The sequence below is a fragment of the Sesamum indicum genome, linkage group LG11 (genome assembly GCF_000512975.1).
Source record: "Sesamum indicum cultivar Zhongzhi No. 13 linkage group LG11, S_indicum_v1.0, whole genome shotgun sequence".
NCBI lineage: Eukaryota > Viridiplantae > Streptophyta > Magnoliopsida > Lamiales > Pedaliaceae > Sesamum > Sesamum indicum.
The window spans coordinates 6,326,630-6,346,636 of record NC_026155.1 but is presented as its reverse complement, the minus strand read 5'-3'; the positions used below and the strand labels follow the sequence as shown (position 1 = coordinate 6,346,636).

At 33.9% G+C, this 20,007-nt stretch overlaps 2 protein-coding genes across 5 annotated transcripts in view; both read right to left on the bottom strand.

Annotated features, from left to right (window-relative positions):
* LOC105173414 (SNF2 domain-containing protein CLASSY 1-like) lies at window positions 2,576–9,597 on the bottom strand. The gene is given in 8 exon segments (XM_011095138.2): window positions 2,576–4,517; window positions 4,519–4,606; window positions 4,896–5,051; window positions 5,875–7,356; window positions 7,667–7,920; window positions 8,599–8,721; window positions 9,030–9,281; window positions 9,393–9,597. Coding segments are annotated over 6 exon segments (3,834 nt in total). The 5' UTR covers window positions 8,648–8,721; window positions 9,030–9,281; window positions 9,393–9,597; the 3' UTR covers window positions 2,576–2,712.
* The window catches only part of LOC105173416 (SNF2 domain-containing protein CLASSY 1-like), a 7,853-nt gene continuing 1,564 nt past the window's right edge, over window positions 13,719–20,007 (bottom strand). The window contains exons 4-8 of one of the 4 annotated variants that reach the window (XM_020697789.1): window positions 19,698–19,943; window positions 18,765–19,018; window positions 16,991–18,472; window positions 15,995–16,150; window positions 13,719–15,714 (exon numbers count right to left, since the gene is read on the bottom strand). In XM_020697789.1, the coding sequence (XP_020553448.1) occupies window positions 13,825–15,714; window positions 15,995–16,150; window positions 16,991–18,472; window positions 18,765–19,018; window positions 19,698–19,746 (3,831 nt within the window). In that variant the 5' untranslated portion in view covers window positions 19,747–19,943 and the 3' untranslated portion in view covers window positions 13,719–13,824. The remainder of the gene's footprint in view (window positions 15,715–15,994; window positions 16,151–16,990; window positions 18,473–18,764; window positions 19,019–19,697; window positions 19,944–20,007) is intronic. The other 3 variants (XM_011095140.2, XM_011095139.2, XM_011095141.2) reach the window with 3 other exon arrangements.

The window sequence follows — 20,007 nt, the reverse complement described above, 5'->3', positions numbered from 1 at the left end:
AATAATTATGTCAGACTAAGAGGGTGTTTGATTGAACTTACAAGATCTGAAGAAAAACTTATAATATATTTGAGATACAAAATATTTATGAAAGTATTTTAAAAAAAATTAAATACAATATATGTCAAGAATTAACTATTTACTTGATCTTAATAATATCATGTCAATTTTTATATTTTACCATTATAAAGAAATTATTCTACCAAACAGCCTAACAGATTATAAGATGTAAAAATATTTATAAAATATAGTCTCTTGTTTTGTTCAAATATTTTATTTTAAAAAAAATCCAATATCTTATAAAATTTTCAAATAAGTGTTTTAAATAAACTTAACCATTCACCCTCTAAATGTTTAAATATGTAATATCTACTTACATTCATTTGTAAATTTTCTTTTATGATGCACCACTTTTTGGACAAGGCCCAAACTGTGGCCCAAGAAAACTATAGAAGCCCATCTGCAGAAAATGGCTCAATTGATCAAAGCCCATTACAAAACGTTGAGGCCCATGACCAAGAATAGATTGAAGGACATCGTAACAAAGCTGGAAAATAAATCAAACCACTTTATGCTTGATTGAATTTGATCAATAGAAGCTCATTTAAAATTGATTTGTTAGCCTTTAAAATCCTAAATAAAATTTTTTGTTTGATAAGCTTCAAACTCGACTTAAACTCAATTTGATTAATTTAAAAATAATAAAATATATTTAAAAACATCAAATTTATATTTGACCCACTGAAGTTCATTGAGCTTGATAAGACCAATAATTGAACCACGTTCAAAAACTATATTTTAAAATTGATATCAATTCAAACAAACTTGAACAAAGATATATTCATATGGGATAAGATCTATCGAATTTATAAAATTTGTCGAATATGCTTCACCAAACACTCACTTAGTACAAAACAAACTCTAAATTCTGAATTATAGAGGGGAAAAACTAGTTCCAAACAAATATGTGGGCAATATTTTGGCTAAAATGCATTTTACCTTCCTGTATTTTGTTGAAAGCTACAAACCCTCTTGTATTTTGGAAATAGCTAAAAAAAACCCCTTCTGTTTTGTAACTTAGCAAAAAAAAAACCCTAATTCTGTTAACAATTGACGGAAAATGGTATGAACGCTAGTGCACTTGGTTGTCTGTTTCTGCTATTCTGGTAAATGTTTTAGGTCATTTTGGACTAAAATATCCTTTATATGTCTGCATAATAAAATAAGATTCTTTTTGGCTTGTTTTGTGTGCATTTGTTTGCTATTATGACTAAAATATTAAATAAATGATATTTAAATTTATTACATTATAAAAAATATACCTTATTATTTTTTATTTCAAAAATGTTTAAGAATACCAAAAAGATAAAAATATATTTTTTAACATAATTATATACATTATGTTTTATTTCAAAATTTCTTAAAATATATTTATTAATATAAAATACCAAAAAAATAAAAATGTACTAAATGTTACAAAATATAATTTTAATATACTAAATTCTATTTTTCAAATTTAAGTTAAATATTTTAATGGGTGTATTTGAAAATAAAATGAATGTTTTAAATAATATACTAAATTTTAATAAAAATATTTTATGTACTAATTATAAAAAATATTTTAAATAATATACTAAATTTAAATTATTATTTAGGTTAGGTTAAATATTTTATCAATTATATTATTTTTTAAAATGATATTTATATTTAAATTAGTATAGTTTATATTTAAAAGAAAAAAGAAATCCAATATATATATATAAAAAATTATAATTAAATATCAAATAATTAAGTTAATTAAAAAATAAAAATAATTATAATTAATGATTAACTTAATGAAAATTAAGGCTAAAATGCATTTTTCGCCCCTTTTTCGCCGGAAACTTCTCTCTAGGTTTTCAGCGTCATCTCATCAAGAGGAAAATTCCCATACATTCAATGTGAGTTTTTGTCAATCGGACAGGCTCAGCTCAAGTCACGACCTTCGAACTTGCTTGGCTTCAATTCATCGTCGTTCGGGCAAATCTGAATCGCAGAGCACCACCATCTGAAACGATTCTAATGAGAGCAGTCTCACTCATTTTAATAAAGCATTTGCAGAGATCCGATAGTCTAAAGATCTGCGCCGCCGCCGTGGTCGAGTGGGGGGTGAGGGGTAGGGGGTGGGGTACTTAGTTTATATTTATATATATAATAATATATTTTTTATTTTAAATTATTTATATATAAAATAAATTAAATAATTTATTGAATCTAGACCTTTCATTTTTTTTAAAAATCTAATGATTGAGATTAATTAATTAGATATAACAATTAATATTTGATCAGAAAAAATCCAACTGTCACTAAAATAAAAAATAATATATATTAAATAAAGAGGTTATTTTATTAAAAAATTAACATCATTAATTAAATTTAAAAAAAATGGGCAAGTGAGCAACATTTAAAAAACACAGGAGGGGTTTATCCTATTTTGAATACAAAAAATAATTTCTAGCCAACTTTTCAAAACAGAGGGGGGTTTTAGGCATTTTAGCCAAACATTTATGACAGAATGACAAGTGTGTTCAACCAAATTTTACTTCTTTTCTTTAAGTTTAATTTATTTTTAAATAGGAAGATGAATTTGGATGCAATTCCAAGATTTCTTCAAGAAAACACGATAAATTAAGTACATATAAACAATCAAGAATCCAACAATCAAGTAGGATTTCACTTATCTCTCATATTCTTCAGCATGCCTTTTCCTCTAATCACATTAGAAGCTTTCTCATTCTTCATGATCCGATGGAAAAGCGCAGCTCGATCTTCTTCAACAATCTCCCTCAGCAGCTCATCTTCGATTTTTGGTGCTTGCCAATGAGAAGGGTCCTCAACGTGTTCATCGCTGAATATCATATCCGAAACCCACTCCTTCCAAGTAGTTCTGCTGTGTTTTTCTTCTTCCAGAGTGCCGGTGGCCAAGAGCTGATAAACATAAACAACTTTGTTCTGACCGGGCCGAAATGCACGTGCTATGGCTTGCTTGCTCTTAGAAGGATTCCACTCTGAGTCAAGCAAAATCACACGTGAAGCAGCAGTCAAGCTGATACCTTCAGCACAAGCTGTAATTGAGGCCAGCATGACTTTCGATGGTCCGCCTGGCTCCTCAAATTTGTCCATCACTCGTCCTCTTTCAAAGAGTTCGATATCTCCTTGAAGCACAAGGACTTCTCGACCCTTACGCCACCCGTAGAACCTCTCAAATATCTGTAGGAACAGATTGATTGGAGCAATATTGTGGCAAAATATCAACACCTTTTCGTTTCTGATCAGACATCGTGGTATGAGGTTCATCACGAATCTGACTTTTGAACCTGACTTCATATCAAACTTGAATTGCTCGAGGCCTTCTAGTTCTTCTGGAGTAAAGTACTGACTAGAGCATGCCGTTGTTCTAATCAACCAAGGATGGATTGCCCCAAGCGTGATTAATAACTCCAACTCCAGTGGAAATCCCTTGTAGACAGGCCTTTGATTCTGAAGTTTTAAAAGAATTTCTTGCTGAAGACTGGTTGACTTCATCATTAATGTATAACACTGTAAACCAGGAAGTTTGTCGGATGTTCCCCCCTCATACACGTCTATGAACTTACTCGTCAACTTCTTCAGTGTTTTCAGAGCTTGTGCTCTTTCTTCTCCCTTATTTGAGTCAATCTTTTTTGAGATCTTATCAATCAAAAGCTTTCTTCCCCGATTTTCCAATGAGAACTGTGTTTGCCTCTCTTTGTTTCTCTTCTCATACTTGGGATCCAACTCCTTCAAGACCTCATTGACAAATACCGGCCTTGCTAGGCAAAGGGTGTTGAAATACTCACCAAAATTGTTCTGAAACAATGTTCCAGAAAGCAAAACTCTAAGCCTTGTGTTAACCTTCATCAAAGCTTTTCTCAGTCTTGATTTTGTACTCCGAGGGTTGTGCCCTTCATCGAGTATCAAAATTCCCGGACACTGCTTTAGTAATTGCGCCATATATTTCCTGTGAGCGTAATGTGAATCTTCCCGTGTTAAAGTTAGGAAAGACGTGTACCCCATGAGCAGGATGCTAGGATGCGACAGCCACCTCTGCATCTTTTCCAGGCAGTCGAGAACGTGCATAACATCTTGATTGCGTGGAAGACCTGGAGCTAACTTCATTCTCTGCTTTAAAACTTCACCTTTATATGTTTGACCACCGTGGATCTGATAAACTGGAATAGGCACTTTCCACTTTATTATCTCTTTGTACCAAGTATAAAGTGTTGTTTTTGGAGCAAGAACTAGTGGCCTCGATCCTGGAAACAATTTCAGGTAGCTCACAAGAAATGCAATGATGAGCAAAGTCTTCCCAGCTCCGGGGGAGTGGGAAATGACGCAACCACCTCTCCTCTTTTTCTTTTTCTCCATTCGGGAAGGTATCAAAGAACCAGCAATGTTTCGCCACAAAAACTCAAAAGCTCTCTTTTGATGGCTCCGTAATTTGTCTTTGAGATCAGGTATCATCTAGTTCTCCATCTTCACTTTTCTTGAGCTCTGGTTCATCTTCCGTTCTTTGCTCTTTATTCAGAATAGAGTGGGCAGATGCAGTCTGCACAAGGAAAAAGAAAGTTGAAAAATGTAAACCACATAAACTCCCTAAAGGAAAATTAAGTAAGTTTTTAGCCACTAGCTAAAGGTCATTTGTCAATGGAACAGTCGCACTAAAAACATTGGCGTTTACTTCTTTATCATTTTGTGGCCATGTTTAACACTAAAATTGTAATATATCGTAAAGAATATAGAAAGAAAATCATTTGAAATCCCTAACTTCCACCGAATCGCACCATTCTTATGAGCAGTTTTAAAAGTTGAACTTATTAAATCTAAACCCGACTTACAAATGGTGGGAGCATATCCTTTATTTCAGTCTCCACAAATCCACATAATCGGCAAACAGTTCCAACTTGTTCATTGAGTCGGAAATCATGTTCACACTTATTCTCCAGAATTTCACGTGGCTTTGGCACTTCAACAGTAGGCTGAGCATGAGAATCCTGTCAAAAATTTCCAACAATAAGGGCAGTAAATAATAGGAAACACTGCACAATAGGAAAACCGTATATATTCAATACGACAAAACCAACATGCTAATAACTAAGCTCGAATTTTCTTACATAAAATTAGTCCATAATTATTAGTTAAGGCCCATTTACTTTGGGAATTGTATATCCTTTACTAGATAAATGATATAAAAACCCTTGTATAATTACTCAGGTAGTTACTTACATGTATTATCGAAATAAATAAATTCTATCAATTATTTACTTTGATGCTATCCACATGCTTTTGATAGGAAAATTACCTTGTTTACAAAATTTACTAGACATTAAAATAATAATAATAATAATAATTAATAATGATAATGATAATGATAAATAATATAAAAATAATAATGATGATAATAAAATAATAATAACATAAATGTTAATAATAATAATAATGGTTTAACAATAACTACTATTTATTATTATTATTATTATTATTATATCATTATATATTATTGTTTATTATTTATTTATTTATTATTACTATTAATTCAAATTTCAAGGGTATAATGGTCATTCACGTTTGTTGCAACCTTACGACTAATTTTTACCACCTCCCAAGGTGGAATTAGTTATTCAAGTGTAACAGTAATTAGTATAGGATTTTGATTTTATATCGACCCCTATATAATAAAGTAAATATTGTATGAACTTATACTAATGTTCTTATAAAGGCTTATCTATCAAAATAAACGAGGCCTAAAAGGAATCAATTAAACAGAAATATTAATTAGTCATTACTTACGAGTGATGCAAATTGTTAAATTTTTACCTCGTTATCATCAAAGAGATACCATGATGCAAGAGCTAGCTCCATTTCCTTCCATAATATATCAATTTCAGATATTTCTTCTTCATTGTTCACTGTGGGTTTCTCATCCTGTTCCCTTCTATTTGAGGATGTCGTCGACTGGAACTCTTTCCACTGATCAACCACAGGTGGTTGTATAGGTTCATTTTTAAGAGTGGCATCTATGTTGTTCATGCATCTTCTAATCAATTCCCGACATAACTGTGCACTTACAGAGCCCTTCCTAAAGCTTCTCACATCATAGATGCTTTCTCTTATATAAACACAGTCCCGCTTTAAACTAGCAGAGAGGCTACTTGTCCTGTGGTATTTCCGTCTGGTGCCTTTCTGGCGCTGTCTACTTCCACTTTCCACCTCCATGAAGTCAAAATCAAATGTTTTCTTTTTACTCGAGGATGGGGAAGCGTTCATGTAGAAATATTTGGAAACCATGTCTCCGATATCTTCTGAATAATCATCAGGAATGTTAACACTCCGAAACTTCTTATCGAAGAAATCCGAGCTATTCTCAACAGAAGTATTTGCAGGAACAATAGCAAGTTCATTTCCCTGAGATCCTTTATCCATAGCACCTGACTTTTTTTTGGGTTTAGATGAACTCGATTTCTTGTGGCTTTTACGTTTCAGCACACCTGATTCCAAATTGTATCTAGAATTATTTTTTCTGTAAGACCTAATCCAGTCTTCAGCACCACCATATTGCTGATATTGGTTATCAGCCTGAACTGAAAGTGCCAATGGCATCTCATCATACTCATCACTTTCCGAAGAAATTTCATCGTACTCCAATTTATATGTCTTGCTTTCTCCTAATCGAGTAACCTCAATCTCATAATCCGGAAGATTATCACAACCTAAATAACGTTCGGGTTGTACATTCCGGCGTTTTGATCTACGCAACTCCATGGGATCAAATGATGACAAGAATCCAACTTCACGTCCCTCAGGCCCTTCCTGAAGGGCATCTGGAGCAAATTGTACAATGAAGGGGGTGGAAACTTCATTTTCCACCTTGAAATTCACAGTATAAGTATGATTGCAGGGATCTGCTGGAGCTACGTCAGGGTTATATTCTGAAACCTCGTAAACGATATGGTTCCGCATCGCCCTTATATCAAATGCAGCTTTCCTCAGAACTGATGTAACGATGAACCATGTGAGGTCAGCACAGAATTTTCCCGTAAACAATTTAAACTTTTGCACTGAAGAACAGTCCTCAGAGCAGCTCCAACGGTAATATTCGGAGTCACATGGTTTCAGTTCAAGCCTTTGAAGAACATAAATTTGGTCGATTTTTATCATGCTCGTCTCTTTACTAAGTTTTTTGTTTGCCAAAATAAGATCAGGGCCTTGCTCAAGGTAGAAACTGACATAGAAGTTGCAGTCACATGCAACGTCGTGAGGTTTCCTCTCTATAGATCGCAGTTTCGCATCAATCCAGACCTACAACACAATAAGACCAGTGAAGGAGCTAAGCGACGAAAGCCTCATTCCACATAATAACATCCCCAATGCAAAAAGATTCATATTTTGGGAAAATGCAAAATTCAATGACTAACTTTCCTATCAAAAACCACGTCCTAAGACAATTACATATGATGCTTTACATGCTTCAAATCTGTGAACACGTGATGCTTTACATGCTCCAAATTATTATACTAAGGAAAATCATACTTCAAATTATGTCAAAGTAGAGACATATATGACTCTCAAAAAAGATAAACACATTTCAATCTACAAATATTGAACTTACGGGCGCAGCATTTCTCTTATCATGTGTATTTTCAGAGTTCTGAGATGTCGTGAGCACACACACATCAACTCCTGGCCTTAGAAAGGATGTGCAGTCAAACGACATTGCTTTCCTAGACCTTATACGAAGGTGTGACATGGGAATGTCCTCCTCAACGACCACTCCGTTCTCAACTATAAGCGTCGAGATAGCTCCATTACCAATTTTTAAGCGCTCCACGGGTTGCCATGAGCCACCCCAGAAAGCCTCAAACGCTATTAATAGTGAAAGAATAAAGTAATTTACAAGTCAATAAAGAATTATCTGATATGTACGTAAACTTTCAAAAGTGAAGGTCAAGACTCCAGGCATTCCCTTCTAATTCCATTAGCAGAGCAGATGGAGAAATTTCTTTCCCAAACCATACGTCTTTAAAAATCAGCCTTGATGTATTGTTAGAGAAATCAGTCTGGTTCCAAAAGAAGATAGAAATAAATGGATGCAAAGGAAGGAATTATATCATATCATCCTTTATTAGACTGATAACGTCTCAACCAAAAACAGCAAATGATTTGCAAATCTCACTTCTTTAACTTTGATGTCTTTGGCTAATGAGATGTTTGATAAGTAGTAACATCAGCCAAGACTAAAGCAACAACGAGATATCAAGCTCATGGGGCAACATTGTTTTGGTTGATTTAGTTTTTGCCGGCTGTTATTTTTCTGACTCTTCTTAGTCTAATTAATCTTGTAATTCCTCATGATTCTTTCACTGGTTTCATGGTGAAAACATTACTGAAATGAAAAGGGAAAATGGGAATATTAAAATCATGTATTTCAAGCATGGAGAGAGCAATCATGACGAATTGATTTCATAAGTACATATTTAATATTAAGAATGAAACCGTCGGTAGGATAATTAAAAGGAAAAATAAGCTCGGGGCCAAACTTACGATGAGGATCAAATGGGTGGTCGATTTGATGTACAGACCGCCTCTTCATAAGTCCTTAATGCTGGCTCAATCTTTCAACAACAAGAATACTCTCCGACGGCAACACGATCAGCACCTGTAATGCTGCCAACATACAGCAAGCTTATTCATGCCTGCCATCACACCTCAGCAGTACAAGATTACCAATTAAGACTGATCTCTCTCACAACAATTTACGCGTTCAGCTTCCATATAATCTGTTTCAAACTCTGTTTTTATGTATAATCGTGTGAACGACACAGAGAAGAAATGAGCTATCAGGACGAACAGATGGGAAAAGCAGCTCAAATTTCCTATTCCCAACCAACGTTCCATCTTAGATAATTCCAAGACATTGCGAAACTTGTGCAAAACACAATAAAAAGCAAATTCATGAAGAGATAAAATTATACCTGATTTTAAGATGAATTTCTCCTACGTCCACGATTGATCAAGTTTCTCTTTATTGTATAGAACAATCTTAAAGTACAACTGATGGCGCCCATCAATTATATAAAACTAAGGAACCTGTATAAAATTATTGATTTGCCCGGAACGATAAAGTTAGGTCAAACTGTAGTAGAACAATCTTGAAGTACAACTGATGGTGCTCATTCTTGATTACCGATTTCAACCCCAGAACCACCATGATTAGCACCAGCACACTACAAAATAAAGATCACAACAACCATCAAAGCAACTCCCACCAAACCCTAAACAAGAAACGAAAAAACAAACAGCAAAATCAAGAATCATGAAAAGGGAATGCAGTTAACTGGTAACTCAAAATCCCGGTAAGGAAAATCGATGATTCCAGCCAGCTAGAAGCAGCTGGAAACTTTCCCTGTCGGAAAATCCCCTTAATGGGACTCCTTAAACACCGAACCACATTTGGGGAAAGTAATAAATAGCAAATGACAGGGGCAGCGCAGAGGTGTACATAAATGAGTTTTAGTAGTAGGCACAGTAAAATCCAACGGTAAAAAATAAGGAGAAGAAAACAGTAACATTCTTGAAATCTGTGCAGAGTTGTCTACCTTTCATGAATGGGAACCGGAAAAAGAGGCAGCGGGCTAAACCATAAAATGTCGTAGGGAGCAACGCGGGGGTCTGGCGAAGGCGTTTTGGGAAATGCAGAAAATCAACGGCTGGGATGGTGGGATTCCATGGGTGGGGAGGTGGGGTTTCTTGGTTTTAGTGGTGCGAAAAAGAGCGCCTACGTAGCAAAAGATGCCTCAAATTGAGGGCTGAGGTTGAGGGGGGTGGGGGACCCTCTTCTTTCTTCTTCTTTACTTTTTCTGTCAGTGAAAGAAAGCAAAGAATCTACTCCGTTGAAAATTTTTCAGAGTGCAGAGCGCCTGTCAACTCATTAAGGTTTGCAGTTGCACTGTAAATGATGTAATGTAATGTAATAATGGGTGTGAGACTGAGTGCATGTACCTTGGGCTTTTGCAGTTGGACTTTACGTTCACTCGATTGGACCTCTATCAGCCCATGCTTGTTTGGAAAAATATTTTAAATGAATTATATTTCTAAAAACTTCTGAGACTTTTTCTTATAAATTAAGTGGATATTTTATTTTTTACAGAATTTTTAAAATTATTCCCTTCACCTTGTTCGATATTTTTAAAATTAAAAAAAAATAGTAAACGCAAAAGTTGATAATTACATGGCTACATAATTTCATTAAACGTTAGAGGGTATTGGTATTTTCCAGACATCAAGTGAGTATTTATAATTATGTCAAATTTAAAAAAGCTCATTGTAATTCCATGCTTCCACCCAAAAATTACATAATTTCATCAAATATTAGAGGGTTTTGGTATTTTCCAGACATCAAAATGGTATATATAATTATACCAAACCTCATAAAAACTTTTTGTAAATCATCCTATTAAATAATCATAATTGTCCAACTATTTGTAGGGAAGAATTCTTTCCCTCTTTTTTTATTTTTTGGTAGTTAGCATTAATTCGGATGAAAACAAAGAAAATAATTAATTGGTTACAGATTTCTTACGTTTGGTCAAATAACTTTGAAAAAGATAATATTTCCGATCTCATAATATCTTTCTATTAAATTTTAACGAATATAGCCTTGTGGTTATTAAGTTTTCAAACTTACCACTTAAAGGTCACATGCTTTTTCATTAAAAGTATAAGAGAAATGTGTCATACAATCAAAATACTATTTTTTTTAAATTATGGAACAAAAAATAATAATGCCATAAATAATGTGATAAAAAGATAAAATTCAAAAATTACGGAACAAAAAGTGTTATTTTCCCGTATAATTACTTCAATCTGCTCTACCACTAATTATTATCTTCGACCAGAAAATGTGGAAATAAGTATACATTTTTTTTACTATATATATAATTATTAAAAATTTGGAGTAATTTATCACACAGTCAAAGTCAGGATATATATATATATATATATATATATAAAAGTCATACTTACTATTAATTAGATTAAAAATTATAATTATATAGTAGAGGCTTAATTTGGAATAAATGTATTTTTAGTTATGAAATTATACTTTTTTTTCGCGTTTTAGCTCTTTACTTTGTTTAGATTGCACAATAAATATATACCATTTATAATTTCTTGATTTATGGAACGATTTTTGGTCAAATAATTTAAAATATGTCAAAAAGCGATCAGGTGCACTGCATGTGCGGGTTAAAAATTATGATTTTTCATTTTATCGATTGTTCTTTATGAAATGTCATATCAACGATAAACAATTAATAAAATGAGAAATTCCGTTCTTTTTACAGACGTATGCAATTGTCCAACCAATTTTAAATTTTTCAACTAAATTTGTCCTTAAATGAAGAATTTAAGAAAAGTACATAACTATATTGTAATTCTAACAAAATAAATAGTCTCTATTTTGATGGAGAGTTGCAAGTGCATGGTTCTTGATTGAGGAAATATGAAAATCATGTGAGATGCATTTTGGCTAAAGTTAGAAATTCTCTTCTTTGAATGGAACAGTTTCCCTTTATTTCTCATGCTTTCTATCTATATATTTCAAGTCCAATCACTCATTTATAATGAATTGAACTTGAAACCCCCCCACCCCCACCCCCAAAAAAAAGATAAATAAGTTACTATGATTGATTTCATTTTTGGATGAGATAAAATACGTCTAATGTTTATCTTTTTGTTTTCGCACCTTATTTATATTTTTTTATTTCAAACTTTCTATATATAATAAATATATACACACACACATATATATATATATAATATAAAAAAAATATAATTTTGACAATGAACATTAATTTTTATCTCCAAAAAATACAACATTAAACATACAATATTTATATGAAAAAAATATATAAAAGAGATATGATTTGACAATGAACAGTGACTTTTGTCTCCCAAATCTCAACAACAAACATACACCAATTATTTAAAAATATTTTAAATTACCTCTAAAAATAAATCCAAACATACACTCTATTTCCAGCACACACTTATTTATCTCTATTTTTCTCTTTCTATCTCTAAAACATAAAACAAAACACTCCAAAAACAAAACCAAATATAATGACACATTATGCGGGTTCAATTTTTTGTATAATCTGCAAATAAAGTATGTTCTGATTTGTGGGGAAATCAAAATGAAGTTATTTACAAGAAATGTATAAATATTATAATGGGTGAACTTAAAATAAATTTCTCTAAAATATAGCATAATTACGAATATCTTTTTATAACGCCCCTTTGCTCTTGTTTTTTAAAAAAAGAATATATATCAAAGAAACTAATGAGTGAAGTTTTGTTTTTGCCCTTTTAGTCCATAAAAAAGATTTAGAAAATTTTCAAAAATAAGTAAAATATTTCATAGTTTACAAGGCTTTTTCATGTCACCATAAAATAAAAAGACGAAAAGTTAATAAAGACTAACATAATGGATTATTTGTTGAACGGAACTGAAAATCATAAAATATTGTTAATTTTTCTAACGACAATGGAATATTTGTAATTATGTTAAATTTCATAGATGCTCGTTATACGTTACCATAAAGAAAATAAATATACTGCCAAAATTGAAAATATGCTAAATTTGGACATGTGTTATTTTTTTATATTTAGACTAAATAATTATGTTAGACTAAGAGGGTTTTTGATTGAATTTATAAGATCCTAAAAACAACTTACAATATATTTGAGATACAAAATGTTTATGAAAGTATTTTAAAAAGATTTAAATAAAATATATGTCAAGAATTAACTACTTACTTGATCTTAATAATATCATGTCAATTTTTATAATCTTACAATTATAATTCTACCAAACATCCTAACATATTATAAGATGTTATTCCCTTGTTTATTCAAATGCTTTATTTTAAAAAAAATCCAATATCTTATAAAATTTTCACATAAGTATTTTAAATAGACTTAACCATTCACCCTCTAAATGTTTAAGATGTGTAAACTTACCTTCATTTGTAAATTTTCTTCTATGATTTTGGAGAAAGCCCAAAATGTGACCCAAGAAACCTAGACAAGCCCATCCACAGAAGGCCCATCTCAAGAATGGATGAAAGCCCATTACAAAACGTTAAGGCCCATGACCAAGAATAGATTGAAGGACATCGTAACAAAGCTGGATAGTAAATCAAACCACTTTATGCTTGATTGAATTTAATCTTTAAAAGTACAGTTAAAATTGATTTGTTAACCTTAAAAATCCTAAACAAAATTTTTTGTTTGATAAGCTTCAAATTCGAATTAAACTCAGTTTGATTAATTCAAAAATAATAAAATATACTTAAAAATATCAAATTCACATTTGACCCACTAAAGCTCGTTGATCATTATTAGATCATCAAAAGTTATATTTTAAGATCAAATCAGACAAGCTTGAACAAATATATGTTCAACTCGAATAAGATCTGTCGAATTTGTAAAATTTGTCGAATAAGCTTCACCAAACACCCTCATAGTGACAAACTTTGAATTCTGAAACAAATAGCTATACAGCGGAAAACTACTTCCAAAACAAATATGTGGGCAATATTTATGGCAGAATGACAATGTGTTCAACCACATTTTACTCCCCTTCTTTGATTTTAATTTATTTTTAAATAGGAAGATGAATTTGGATGCAGTTACAAGATTTCAACAACAAAACAAGATAAATTAAGTACATATCAACATTCAAGAATCCAACAATTGAGTAGGATTTCACTTATCTCTCATTTTCTTCAGCATGCCTTTTCCCCTAATCACATTCGAAGCTTTCTCATTCTTCATAATCCGATGGAAAAGCGCAGCTCGATCTTCTTCGACAATCTCCCTCAGCAGTTCATCTTCGATTTTTGGTGCTTGCCAATGAGAAGGGTCCTCAACGTGTTCATCGCTGAATATCATATCCGAAACCCACTCCTTCCAAGTAGTTCTGCTGTGTTTTTCTTCTTCCAGAGTGCCGGTGGCCAAGAGTTGATACACATAAACAACTTTGTTCTGACCGGGCCGAAATGCACGTGCTATGGCTTGCTTGCTCTTGGAAGGATTCCACTCCGAGTCAAGCAAAATCACACGTGATGCAGCAGTCAAGCTGATGCCTTCAGCACAAGCTGTAATTGAGGCCAACATGACTTTCGATGGTCCGCCTGGCTCTTCAAATTTGTCCATCACTCGTCCTCTTTCAAAGAGTTCGATATCTCCTTGAAGCACAAGGACTTCTCGACCCTTACGCCATCCATAAAACCTCTCAAATATCTGTAGGAACAGATTGATTGGAGCAATATTGTGGCAAAATATCAACACCTTTTCATTTCTGATCAGACATCGTGGTATGAGGTTCATCACGAATCTGACTTTTGAACCTGACTTCATATCAAACTTGAATTGCTCGAGGTCTTCTAGTTCTTCTGGAGTAAAGTATTGACTGGAGCACGCCGTTGTTCTAATCAACCAAGGATGGATTGCCCCAAGCGTGATTAATAACTCCAACTCCAGTGGAAATCCCTTGTAGACAGGCCTTTGATTCTGAAGTTTTAAAAGAATTTCTTGCTGAAGACTGGTTGACTTCATCATTAATGTATAACACTGCAAACCGGGAAGTTTGTCGGACGTTCCCCCCTCGTACACGTCTATGAACTTACTCGTTAACTTCTTCAGTGTTTTCAGAGCTTGTGCTCTTTCTTCTCCCTTATTTGAGTCAATCTTTTTTGAGATCTTATCAATCAAAAGCTTTCTTCCCCGATTTTCCAGTGAGAACTGTGTTTGTCTCTCTTTGTTTCTCTTCTCATACTTGGGATCCAACTCCTTCAAGACCTCATTGACGAATACCGGCCTTGCTAGGCAAAGGGTGTTGAAATACTCACCAAAATTGTTCTGAAACAATGTTCCAGAAAGCAAAACTCTAAGCCTTGTGTTAACCTTCATCAAAGCCTTTCTCAGTCTTGATTTTGTACTCCGAGGGTTGTGCCCTTCATCGAGTATCAAAATTCCTGGACACTGCTTTAGCAATTGCGCCATATATTTCCTGTGAGCGTAATGTGAATCTTCCCGTGTTAAAGTTAGGAAAGACGTGTACCCCATGAGCAGGATGCTAGGATGGGACAGCCACCTCTGCATCTTTTCCAGGCAGTCGAGAACGTGCATAACATCTTGATTGCGTGGAAGACCTGGAGCTAACTTCATTCTCTGCTTTAAAACTTCACCTTTATATGTTTGACCACCGTGGATCTGATAAACTGGAATAGGAACTTTCCACTTTATTATCTCTTTGTACCAAGTATAAAGTGTTGTTTTTGGAGCAAGAACTAGTGGCCTCGATCCTGGAAACAATTTCAGGTAGCTCACAAGAAATGCAATGATGAGCAAAGTCTTCCCAGCTCCGGGGGAGTGGGAAATGACGCAACCACCTCTCCTCTTTTTCTTTTTCTCCATTCGGGAAGGTATCAAAGAACCAGCAATGTTTCGCCACAAAAACTCAAAAGCTCTCTTTTGATGGCTCCGTAATTTGTCTTTGAGATCAGGTTCTAGTTCTCCATCTTCACTTTTCTTGAGCTCTGGCTCATCTTCTGTCCTTTGCTCCTTATTCGGAATAGAGTGGGCAGATGCAGTCTGCACAAGGAAAAAGAAAAGTTGAAAAATGTAAACCACAGAGAACTCCCAAAAGGAAAATTAAGTAAGTTTTTAGCCACTAGCTAAAGGTCATGTGTCAACGGAACAGTCGCACTAAAGACATTGGCGTTTATTTCGTGGTCAAGTTTAACTCTAAAATTTTAATATATAGTAAAGAATGCAGAAACAAAATCATTTGAAATCCCAAACTTCCACCGACTCGCAGCATTCTTACGAGGAGTGTTAAAAGTTGAACTTATTAAATCTAAGCCTGACTTACAAATGGTGGGAGCATATCCTTTATTTCAGTCTCCACAAATCCACATAATCGGCAAATAGTTCCAACTTGTTCATTGAGCCGGAAATCATGTTCACACTTATTCTCCACAATTTCACGTGGCTTTGGCACTTCAGCAGTAGGCTGAACATGAGAATCCTGTCAAATTTTCCAAAAATAATGGCAGTAAATAACAGGAAGCACTGCAGAATAGGAAAACCATATATATTCAATACAACAAAACCAACATGCTGATAACTAAGGTCGAATTTTCTTACATAAAATTGGTCCATAATCAGTCGACGCCCCATTTACTTCGAGGATCGTATTAAATGAATGATAGGATTATCCTTTACTAAATGAATGACACGAAAAACCCTGTATAATTACTCAGTATTGCTATATGTATTCTCGAAATAAATAAATTCTAGTATTTACTTTGATGTATCCACATTCTTTTGATAGGAAAATTACCTTTATGCCCTTATTTACAAAATTAAATAGACATCAAAATAATAATAACAACAACAACAATTATAATTATTAATAATGACAAATGATATAATAATAATAATGATCATAATAAAATAATGATAATATTAATGATAATAATAATAATAGTAAATAATAACAATAATTACTATTTAATATTTATTATTATTATTTTATTATCAGTATATTATTATTACTGTTATCATTATTATTATTTATTTATTATTATTAAATCAAATTTCAAGGGTATAATGATCATTCACGTTTGTTGCAATCCTGGGACTAATTTTATACCACCTCCCAAGATGGTGTTAGTTATTCAGGTTTAACAATAATTAGTACAGGGCATTGATTTTATAAAGTAAACATTGTATTAACTTATACTAATTTTCTTATAAAGGCTTATATATCAAAGCAAACGGGGCCTAAAAGTAATCAGTTACACTGAAATAATAATTAGTCAATACTCCTGATCATATACGGGTGATTCATACTGTTAAATTTTACCTCGTTATCATCAAAGAGATACCATGATGCAAGAGCTAGCTCCATTTCCTTCCATAACATATCAATTTCAGATATTTCGTCTTCATTGTTCACCGTGGATTTCTCATCCTGTTCCCTTCTATTTGAGGATGTCGTCGACTGGAACTCTTTCCACTGATCAACCACAGGCGGTTGTATAGGTTCATTTTTAAGAGTGGCATCTATGTTGTTCATGCATCTTCTAATCAATTCCCGACATAACTGTGCAGTTACAGAGCCCTTCCTAAAGCTTCTCACATCATAAATGCTCTCTCTTATATAAACGCAGTCCCGCTTTAAACTAGCAGAAAGGCTACTTGTCCTGTGGTATTTCCGTCTGGTGCCTTTCTGGCGCCGTCTACTTCCACTTTCCACCTCCATGAAGTCAAAATCAAATGTTTTCTTTTTACTCGAGGATGGGGAAGCGTTCATGTAGAAATATTTGGAAACCATGTCTCCGATATCTTCTGAATAATCATCAGGAATTTTAACATTCCGAAACTTTTTATCGAAGAAATCTGAGATATTCTCAGCAGATGTATTTGCAGGAACAATAGCAAGTTCATTTCCCTGAGGTCCTTTATCCATAGCACCTGATTTTTTTTTATGTTTAGATGAACTTGATTTCTTGTGGCTTTTACGTTTCAGCACACCTGATTCCAAATTGCATCCAGAATTATTTTTTCTGTAAGACCTAATCCAGTCTTCAGCACCACCATATTGCTGATATTGGTTATCAGCCTGAACTGATAGTGCCAATGGCATCTCATCATACCCATCACTTTCAGAAGAAATTTCATCGTACTCCAATTTATATGTCTTGCTTTCTCCTAATCGAGTAACCTCAATCTCATAATCTGGAAGATTATCACAACCTAAATAACGTTCGGGTTGTACATTCCGGCGTTTTGATCTACGCAACTCCATGGGATCAAATGATGACAAGAATCCGACTTCACGTCCCTCAGGTCCTTCCTGAAGGGCATCTAGAGCAAACTGTACAATGAAGGGGGTAGAAACTTCATTTTCCACCTTGAAATTCACAGTATAAGTATGATTGCAGGGATCTGCTTGAGCTACGTGAGGGTTATATTCTGAAACCTCGTAAACGATATGGTTCCGTATCGACCTTATATCAAATGCAGCTTTCCTCAGAACTGATGTAACGATGAGCCATGTGAGGTCAGCACAGAATTTTCCCGTAAACAATTTAAACTTTTGCACTGAAGAACAGTCCTCAGAGCAGCTCCAACGGTAATGTTCGGAGTCACATGGTTTCAGTTCAAGCCTTTGAAGAACAGAAATTTGGTCGATTTTTATCATGCTCATCTCCTTACTAAGTTTTTTGTTTGCCAAAATAAGATCAGGGCCTTGCTCAAGATAGAAACTGACATAGAAGTTGCAGTCACATGCAACGTCGTGAGGTTTTCTCTCAATAGATCGCAGTTTCGCATCAATCCAGACCTACAAATGAGCTAAGCGACAAAAGCCTCATTCCACATAATAACTTCCCCAGTGAAAAAGATCTATATTTTAGGAAAAAGCAAAATTTTATGACTAACTTTCCTATCAAAAACCACGTCCTAAGACAATTACATATGATGCTTTACATGCTTCAAATCTGTGAACACATGATGCTTTACATGGTCCAAATTATTATACTAAGGAAAATCATACTTCAAATTATGTCAAAGTAGAGACATATATGACTCTCAAAAAAGATAAACACATTTCAATCAACAAATATTGAACTTACGGGCGCAGCATTTCTCTCATCATGTGTATTTTCAGAGTTCTGAGATGTCGTGAGCACACACACATCAACTCCTGGCCTTAGAAAGGATGTGCAGTCAAACGACATTGCTTTCCTAGACCTTATACGAAGATGTGACATGGGAATGTCCTCCTCAGTGACCACTCCGTTCTCAACTATAAGCGTCGAGATAGCTCCATCACCAATTTTTAAGCGCTCCACGGGTTGCCATGAGCCACCCCAGAAAGCCTCAAACGCTATTAATAGTGAAAGAATAAAGCAATTTTACAAGTCAATAAAGAATTATCTGATATGTACGTAAACTTTCAAAAGTGAAGGTCAAGACTCCAGGCATTCCCTTCTAATTCCATTAGCAGAGCAGATGGAGAAATTTCTTTCCCAAACCATACGTCTTTAAAAATCAGCCTTGATGTATTGTTAGAGAAATCAGTCTGGTTCCAAAAGAAGATAGAAATAAATGGATGCAAAGGAAGGAATTATATCATATCATCCTTTATTAGACTGATAACGTCTCAACCAAAAACAGCAAATGATTTGCAAATCTCACTTCTTTAAATTTGATGTCTTTGGCTAATGAGATGTTTGATAAGTAGTAACATCAGCCAAGACTAAAGCAACAACGAGATATCAAGCTCATGGGGCAACATTGTGTTGGTTGATTTAGTCTTTGATGGCTGTTATTTTTTTGACTCTTCTTAGTCTAATTAATCTTGTAATTCCTAATGATTCTCTCACTGATCTTATGATGAAAACATTACTGAAATGAAAAAGGAAAATGGGAATACTAATATCATGTATTTCAAGCATGGCGAGAGCAATCATGATGTATTGATTTCATAAGCAAATATGTAATATAACGAATGAAACCGTCGGTATGATAATTAAAAGGAAAACTAAGGTCGGGACCAAACTTACGATGTGGATCAAATGGGTGGTTAATTTGATGTACAGACCGCCTCTTCATGAGTCCTTAATGCTGGCTCAATCTATCAACAACAAGAATACTCTCCGACGGCAATACGATCAGCACCCGTAATGCTGCCAACATACAGCAACCTTTTCATGCCTGCCATCAAACCTCAGCAATACAAGATTTCCAATTAAGATTGTCTCTTTCACAATGATTCACACGTTCAGCTTCCATATAATTTGTTTCAAACTCTGTTATTAAGTAATAATCGTGTGAATGACACAGAGAAGAAATGAGCTATTAGGACGAATAGAT